At 32.6% G+C, this 9,186-nt stretch overlaps 1 protein-coding gene across 5 annotated transcripts; it reads left to right on the forward strand.

Moving 5' to 3' along the window:
* The first annotated feature begins 349 nt into the window (after positions 1 to 349).
* Positions 350 to 6,878, forward strand: LOC112727374 (mitochondrial inner membrane protease ATP23). Of its 5 annotated transcripts, none has more exons than XR_011868485.1 (7): positions 350 to 552; positions 808 to 906; positions 1,206 to 1,330; positions 1,756 to 1,893; positions 1,994 to 2,077; positions 4,151 to 4,386; positions 6,540 to 6,878. XR_011868485.1 is itself a non-coding variant. In XM_025777093.3 (6 exons), exons 2-6 carry the CDS (start codon positions 819 to 821, stop codon positions 4,283 to 4,285), a joined length of 570 nt encoding a protein of 189 aa, XP_025632878.1. In that variant the 5' UTR covers positions 350 to 629; positions 808 to 818; the 3' UTR covers positions 4,286 to 5,337. The 5 variants fall into 5 exon arrangements, 2 of the variants coding, with proteins under 2 accessions (XP_025632878.1, XP_025632877.1); XR_011868486.1 differs by lacking the exon at positions 6,540 to 6,878 and adding an exon at positions 4,794 to 5,337 and having other exon boundaries at positions 350 to 629; XR_003812681.2 differs by lacking the exon at positions 6,540 to 6,878 and adding an exon at positions 4,794 to 5,337.
* Positions 6,879 to 9,186: the final 2,308 nt, after the last annotated feature.

Below are 9,186 nucleotides of genomic sequence, written 5' to 3' on the forward strand. Positions count from 1 at the left end.
ATAATATTTAATTTTAATTTTTTAAATTAAAAATATTTTTTAACAAAAAAACAATTTTTTTTTATCAAAAACTGATTTTTATTCAAAAACCGATTTTATTTTTCTATTTAAAAATCAATTATTTTTTAAAAATTTTTATTTTTATAATCAGATAAAAATTAATTTTTAAATTTTATAACTGGTTAATAATCAATTTTATAGCCAATGAGTTATAGGTCAAATAGCATAGTCTCCCCATACTCAATTAAGAGGTTGCGGGTTCGAGTCTCCTATCTTTGGTAAAAAAAAAAAAAAAAAGAAATAATCAATTTTATAGTATAAAATCAAATTTGATTAATTAACCAAAATTAAATTTTTGATTATTGGTTTATGAATTAATGAAACCTATGTGCAGCCCTAGTGCCTTCTACCTCTGCTCCTGTCGCTGCTCGTCTTTGCTCTCTCTGCCGCCAATTTGCTCATCGCCCTCGCTGCCCTCTCTTTGCTTGTGGTTGTCGCTGCCGCGTGATCTTCGCCATCGCCTCCTCTGCATTCTTTGCGGTCGCCATAGCTGTATGCCCTGATTATGGAGCTCAATTCTGTTCTTTCTTCTTCGAAGATTACTAAAAACTCGACAAGAAAATATCTATGTTGGCTTTTTTCTCCTTTTTTATCTTTTGAAAGTTTTCAGTCTGCCATTATTTATGCCATTTTTGGCATTATATCTGCCATGATCTGCAACCAGAAACGCTATCAAGTTCTATTTTTATTGTATTGGCTGAAATCTGATTCTGCTATTTTATTTTCATGTTTTTTTTTTCTTTGCAGAAACAGAACCAATGGCACAGATGCCTTCTTCTCCTCATGGTTTACAGGGTGTCAAAACGGTCGAGGAAGTCCAAGCTATGATTCAAAAGAGTTTCCGACGTATTATTTTCATTTGTTCTTTTTCATCAATAAATCCTACAATTTCCGTTATTTTAACTCTTCAAAATGCCTTTCCCCCTAAGCAATCAGTTTTTAGAGATAGGAGAAAAACAAAGGAGCTCAATTTGATAGGAGTGTTTCTTTCGAATTGGTTTTCCCAGTTTTTAATATTTGCTTAAGAGGAACAGGAGAACTTTGATTATCAATAGAATGTTCGATTTTCTTGAATGTTAATATTCGTTGGTTTGTTCTGCTGATTTTGACTTAATTGTTGGTGTGTTATTTCATTGTTTGGACAGTTCCAATGGTGAAATTCTTGAGGCAACGCCTGGCAAAAGCTGGGTGTCCTGTGAGTGACAATTTTTTCAAGGCTTCTGAGTGCAAAGGGGCGCATGGCACTGGTGGTTTTGTACCTGGTTCTGGGGTACGTAATTCTTTTTGGGAATTTATTTTGTACTTTTCTCTTTAGGTTCCACTTTGCTTGGTAATTATGTTTAATCTACTATAGCATTCGGAACATAATCTGATTTCAGATCTTAACCATGAATTTTGGAGTGGTTGTACAATGTTTTAATAATATTTGTGGGAAAAATGATATGTATTTGTCAAGGACACTTAAAAATTTATCAAGATGGCCATTACTTCCCGAGCTATATGAAGATCCAACACAGCTCCTGTGTAAAGTATTTGTTGTTATTTGCAAGGAAAATAAGGTGTTAATACTAATAAGTAAACCTTTTTGCTTATTTTTGCTGTTGAGCTCATATTTGTACTCAATGCGTCTTTGTTGAATGGCAAGGTTTGCAACGACCTAACGTTAATTTGATCCTCCGTTTTGTTTGTTGCCAGGTACTTGTATGTAGCAACTATATGCGAATTCAAGATGAGGTCGACCAGGTGGTAATTCATGAACTAATTAATGCATTTGATGACTGTCGTGCTGTCAATATAGATTGGAGTGATTGTGCTCAGCAAGCTTGTAGTGAGGTCTGTATCCTACAGTATTTTCGAACCAATATTAAGTTTGATGGGTTTCTATAACTTATGCCATTCCTGTTCAGTTTTCTTCAACAATTTGATAAAACAGATACGAGCTGGTCATCTATCTGGTGATTGCCATTTCAAGCGGGAACTACTTCGTGGTCATATGAAATTAAGAGGGCATGAACCGGTATACTTTTATCTTTTGTTCTCCGTTAATATATAACTTTTATTACAGTTGAATCTTCCAATAGATTTACATCCTGCATCGTTTTAATTGTTATGTCTAATTCTCAATACAATACAATACATGTCAACTGCGGAGAAATTATCTAAGTTCTATAAAGTCTTCCCCAGAAGAGTTAACCTCAATTGGGGAATTATGGATGCAAAATGAATTATGTTGCACTGAAATCTTTTGCAGCCTTTCAAAACATAAAATTGAGGATCCTTTGTTATTATTATGATTATTTCATTACTTGACAAGTGGATGCCAAAGAATCCTCTTGCAGTCTTCCTACAATTTAAGACTCCTTCCTTAGTCACCCATGTAAGCTATGGTGCATCAGTTTATTATTAAAAGATTAAAATAAAGAACGGAAGTCCAGTTGTAGGTTAGTTTCCAAAATACTCAAACAGTCCATTAACCAGGTGCTCCAGACGACAAAGGTTTCTGTTGAATTACTTAGTATTAGTCTAATGTGTGATAAGTACATGAGATATCATTTGATCAATCTAAGTACAAGGTTACAAGCAAGTAAATAGCTAGTTTTAAAATCATAGGCCAATTGAAGTTGTCAATTTATTGATTGAAGTTTTCCATTGTTTTCTAGGGATGGTATTAAAAATTGTTTGTAGTATATATCCTTGTTGATGGAATATTGAATATGTCTGCTGTCAATTTCCTTTTTGCAGTCCCTTTTATCTTTAGTATTTTTTGGTAGAGGTAACTGAATGACGTTGCCGTTGCTATTTCCTTGAGAAAATAAATTGTTTTGGCATATCTTGAAATATTATATTTGGATTAAATTTATCATTCATGCTAGTTCCAAATTCCATTGTAAAATAATATGCAATTTATGCTTAGAAGTTCTTAATTTACTATCTAGTCTGCCTTTACTTGAGGTGGTTCATTTTTGTTGAATATTGATTTGTTGGTCGTTAAATCCATAAATGAATAGTGTGGGTAAAAAATTGTAAGAAATAGAGAGTTGAATGCCCAGGGAAGGATTTGAATTTGACTTGAAATATTTACTTTTAATAGACCTAATTACTTGTAATGCTGATGTTCCTTTGGCTTGGATGAACCAAGTCTAAAAGGTTCACATCATGAGATTGAATTTAAGTGAAGGGTAACAGGAGTATAAAATATGGAAACTATGTATCATGACGTGTTTCTTAAAATATTAAGATGAAATATTGAGCATTACAAAAAGAGAAATGCTAGAAGGCCATCATAATTTATTATTTTTGGCCATCACTTTTAGTTATCAACTGAATTCCTTTCGTTTAATAATCTAAAAATATACTTTAGCCCATACTTTTAAACATGGATGGTTAATTGATGACCAAAAATAATAAATTCTGATGACCCTCTAATATTCTTCAAAATGTTATATGTATTTACCGTTGAATAAGAAAAATGTTTCTTGAACCTTTATTTAATTGAAAGGTAAAGTATACTTTTTGTCCCTGAAGTTTGACAACAGTTTCAAAAATACCCCTAAGTTTTATTTTATTCCAATTTTGTCCCAAAAGTTTTCCATTTATATCAAATATACTCTAGACGGCTAATTTTTCAAAAAATTTAAGACCAATTCAACAACAATTTCATAAGAACAACACTTAACATAAGCAAATCAAGTATAATTTTCATGCATTGTTATTAGATTGGTCTTAAATTTTTTGAAAATTTAGCCGTTGAAGGTATATTTGATGCAAATCGAAAACTTCTGGGATAAAATTGAAACAAAATAAAACTTAGGGGTATTTTTGAAACTTTTGCCAAACTTCAAGGATAAAAAAGTATATTTTACCCTTTATTGAACTTCATCTTTGCATGATTGGCATCAGAAGTGGAAAATGGAACCTTAAAATAATTTAATTGTTTTGAAAAGGTAGGTACTATTTTGCAATTTATGTTACATTAAATCTTATTTAATTGACGCACTGGTGCTATTCTCAATGGATTATATTTTATGTTCTAGAAATTATATACGTTGGAAGTTATTAATTACTAATTTTAATATAATGGAACATGAAGGAATGTATCAAAAGAAGAGTTTTGAAATCTCTGTCTTCAAACCCCAATTGTGCTGGTTCAGCTGCCGAAGATTCTATGGAAGCTGTATGGGATATTTGTTACAATGATACAAAGCCATTTGACAGAGCTCCTTGAGAAATTGCATGGATTGGAAATTTCAACCGTCAATGCTAATTTTTTTTTTCTCCGAGGAACAATTTTTGATGGCAACTCCCTACAATCATAATGGACAAACGGTTAGAAATATACCCTTTTTTAATTTTTATTTTGGTGTCAAATTGAAGACTTGTTTATTTATGGTTTAAATATGATAAATGTCATATGCCAGGCCATGCTTTTTTTTTCTTTGGTCGGCAGGTGAATATATATATATATATATGAAACGTAAATAATAAAAAAATAAAAATAGAAAATTAGCTCAAAAGTGATAAATCCTTGTGAACCACATCCACGACTTCCAGTGGTGGTTGAGACCAAAGTTGAGTAACTCAGACTCACGAGCTGCCATTTATAGTTTATCATATTTGGACCGGCAATTGACTCAGTCGAGACATTTGGTCATTGAGTCAGTGGTTCAATGACCCTAGGACCTCCATAAATTACCTGTTAACGATCATCTTGAATAATGAATTTCACCATGCAGTACCCAGTTCCCAACATGCATCAAATCGAAGTCTTCTTGTGGCTTCCTTAGATGCTATAACCTTCCTTGCATAATCTTGAGGCCAATCCTCTTACCCAAGAGTGTCACCACAAGGGCATCTGCCCAAGGTTCGGATAGTTCTTGAACGATTGATTCATCAAGAGAAAGTATCATTGAAGATTGATCTTAGCCAATTGCCTATATGCAAGTAATTCAGACATCAGATGAAAGTAGACAGCTTGGGCTTTATTTTAGGCTCTTGAATCATCCCAATTAGGCTTTTTTGAATAGAGAATCAAATCATATAAATTTATAGTAGATTAGCGTCAAGCTCATTTGAAAACCTTGGTTCTTTTTGGTGTGATGGAATATTTGGGTTTGAAAACGTTGGTTATTTCTGGTCTGATGGAATATTTGAAAGATCTTGATGTATCATTAAATCTCTCGTGGCTGGTTTCATATTCAAGTGGAGCCATATTAACAGGACTTCGGATGAGATAGATATTGTCAAAATAAGACAAATAGCTGAGAAATTTCAGCACCATACTCCTGATCAATTAAATTATTTTGCTTCTTTTCATTTCTTTCTTTGATTTTTTCACAAATCCTACAAAATACCAAAAATCCTATAGATGCCTAACATGCATGAAATTTAAGAATGACACAATCTCTATTAAAACTATTAATCAAGATGCTAAATAAAACTATATGAAAATACATGAATTAAATGCAAATATATGTGAAAATATGTTCTTATTGGATAACTACTTTACCATCTCTCTTATGAGTCTTTGATTTACAGCTGGTGGCATAAGTCATAAAATAAACAAAAATGCTGTTTGTACACTAAAATTAATCACTAAAATAACTATTAATATATTTGTGTATAAATATATATGTGATTTAATTTATTTTCAATGTGTATTTATATTTCATCATGTATTTTATATTAGTAGCTGATTTGATTTTAGTGTACATGTAGTATGGTTGTAAAATAAACCTTATCACTAAACAATTGGTTTACAAAAATGTTATTTGTACACTAAAATCAGCCACCAAAATCAGCTATCATGTATTTATGTACAAATATATATATTGTTTAACTTATTTTTAATATGTATTTTATATTCAAACATATATTTTATATTAGTGGCTAATTTTAGTAGTTAATTTTAGTGTACAAATAATATGATTGTCTGATTAACAAGATTCAAACACAAACAACACAAGTGCAATCCTAGTTAAACACTTGAAAGCTCTTTTTCCTCCTCTTATACCATAATTGAGAAATCAACCATGCTACGTATATCGGAAAAAAAAAAATTAGTCATCAAATCATTCAGTCATATATAATATATATTAAAATATAAAATTTATATTGAAATTGTATAAAATACATTACGACTTATTTAGGAGTTGATTTTTAGTGTATATTTTAAAATTATTTCTTGGTATAAGGTACCAAAATGATCGCTTATGGACATGTAAGTGCAAAGCGCCATTTTTCATATTTGTTCTCAATAGCATTTTAAAGGCATAAAGCCAAGCATAATGATTTACATAAAAGCAATCTCTCTCTTTAATCAAGCATTTAGTGTCTAATGTAGGAGCTATAGATTAACTCTAAGATTTTCTTAGTAAACTGTTGACACAACTCTTGTACGCTTTTCTTTATATACTCTTAATAAACTTTTATCTTATGCTCTTCTGTTAAAAAAACTTCTCTTTCTCTTTTGTCTTTTCAAGGTAACCATACCTCTCTTTGGGGTAGCAGTATTCGACATCCTTGAGGCAAGCAAAAACTGCCCACAATCATCATGCCTAAGACCACATGGGCTTAATTATGTGATGCACTGATCCAAAAACATAAATTCATTTATGTAATTTTGAAAATAATTAAGCTAAAACACGAGTTAACCAAGTTGGGTTGGTCTTGTAGTTAGCTCACTAGCTCGCTTAAGCAAGTGTTGGATGTTCGAATCCCGCCTTGTGAACGCAGCAACCTATTGGCCAACGACAAATCCTTAAATGGAGCTGATCTAAGATAATTGTCATGTCGGTATAGAATTTCCTCAATTGAATGAATTCTCGTTGCAAGTATAGTTCTATACCAACAAACAATTCTCCCAATCAAAAATATTGGTTGTCACAAGTAACAAACCCCAATAAATTTATAACCGAAGTATTTAGACTCCGGGTCGTCTCCCTAGGATACAATGGAGTGCATGCGTATTGGCTATGATGGGGTAAAGGGGGTTTTGATTTGATATTGGCGCGAGAAGAGTAAATGACAAGAAAAGTAAATTAGGCAAGTAATTAAAGAAAGCAATTAATAAAGGAAGAGACATTCATGGCAATGGATTGAGTTCATAGGCTTTCTATCCTAGTCATGCATGACTAATTCATCTTATTTAGTTAACTCACACATCGGGAGAATGTCAAACAAGATTAATTAATCATGTCACAAATATAAACAAGAATTTATCTCATTACGTCAACTCCAACAAATAGGGAGAAAGTCTAATGAGACTAGCTAATCTCAATCCAAAAGTCCTAATCGACTTACTAATTGAATTAGCAAAAGATTAGCGTCAATGGAAACAATATTAACTAACAACTCTAGATCACCAACATGAGTTGGGTTTTACATGACTCAAGATTGCCCAATTACTCTTTCCAAGCCAAGAATGCTCAAAATCTACTCTAACATCCTTCCAAGCATTTGATCAAACACTTGGAAGGCATACAAGAAAAGCATAGTAAAAATGCAAGAAATAATAAAATCTAACAACTATTAATAGCAAGGAAAGTAAATTCACTATTCAAATCAACAATAAAAATAAACATCAACATCAAATTGCATAAATCATAAACCAAATCCAACATGAGTTCATCATCACAAAAGGTAGCAAAAAGGGAAATTAACACATGAGAATCAAGTAGTAGGAACAAGAGATCATAAAGGAAACAAGATGAAAACATGAAATCAAAGCTAAATTTAAGATGAAATTAAACTATCCTAACCTAATTTTAGAGAGAAGAGAGAGCTTCTCTCTCTAAAAACTATATTACATGATGCTAAACCTACAACTAATTTCTCTCCCTTTGCTTGGACTTCAATTCTGCATGAAATACACTCAGAAACAAGTTGGATTTGGGCCTGGGCAGCTCAGAAATCGCCCCCAGCGTTTTGCCATTAAGTGGGCCATATAAGAATATCGGCGCGCGCGCGTCATGTGCGCGTGCGCGTCGCTGGCAAATTCCCAACCCGCACGGAAGCGGCATGTACGCGTGCGCGTCCTTGTAAGAAACCACTTTTGCGCGTGCGCGCCTTGTACGCGTGCGCGTCCATTGGTGCATTCCAAATCTTTGTTTCTTCATGCATTCTCCACTTTGCATGCTTTTCTCCTCATTTCTTCCATCCAATACTTGCCTTATGAACCTGGAATTACTTAACAAACACATCAAGGCATCGAATGGAATTAAAGTGAAATAAAAATCACCAAATTAGGGCCTAAAAAGCATGTTTTTACACTTAAGCAAAATTTAAGGGAGAATTACAAAACCATGCTATTTCGTTGAATAAATGTGGGAAAAGGTGAATAAATCCCCCAAAACAAGCACGAAATAAACCACGAAATCGGGGTTTATCAAATCTCCCCACACTTAAACTAAGCATGTCCTCATGCTAAAATCGAAAAATAAGCAAAGGTTATCACATTTATTCAATGCAAACCACTAACTAAATGCAATCTATCTACATGATGCAATGGCTTAATCAAAATAAATCAACTTCCAAGAATACGCATATAAGCACAAGGGCTAAGGTATTAGCAATCAAGCAAACCACAATTGGATTGAATCGTTAAAAGAGTTCACAAACTTGCAAGAAAAGATGATCATGGGTGAAAGCATGTAATTGAACGATCGAACCCTCACCGGATGTGTATCCGCTCTAGGCACTCAAGTGTATAGGGTTGATTCACTCAATTCTCCCCTAATCATGCTTTCCAAGATTTGTTTTTCATCTAACAATCAACAATTAATTTATGCATGCATACAAATATCATGAGGGCTTTCTCATAAGTTTTAATGGGGTTAGGGTCAAGGTAGGATGCATATGGTCAAGTGAGCTAGAAATTTGAATCTGATTATCTTAAACTTCCCACCTAACCTATGACAACCTAAACGATTCTAAACAAACCTAACTACCCATTCTTCACTTTTCTCACACACTCATGTCTTCTCTTTTTAATCACCACACATATGCATTGACTTTTATTGAACTTCACTTTGGGGTATTTTTGTCCCTTTTTTATTGCAAAAATATATTATTATTATTATTATTATTATTATTATTATTATTATTATTATTATTATTATTATTTAACTA

This window comes from Arachis hypogaea, chromosome 12 (assembly GCF_003086295.3).
Source record: "Arachis hypogaea cultivar Tifrunner chromosome 12, arahy.Tifrunner.gnm2.J5K5, whole genome shotgun sequence".
NCBI classification, from domain to species: domain Eukaryota; kingdom Viridiplantae; phylum Streptophyta; class Magnoliopsida; order Fabales; family Fabaceae; genus Arachis; species Arachis hypogaea.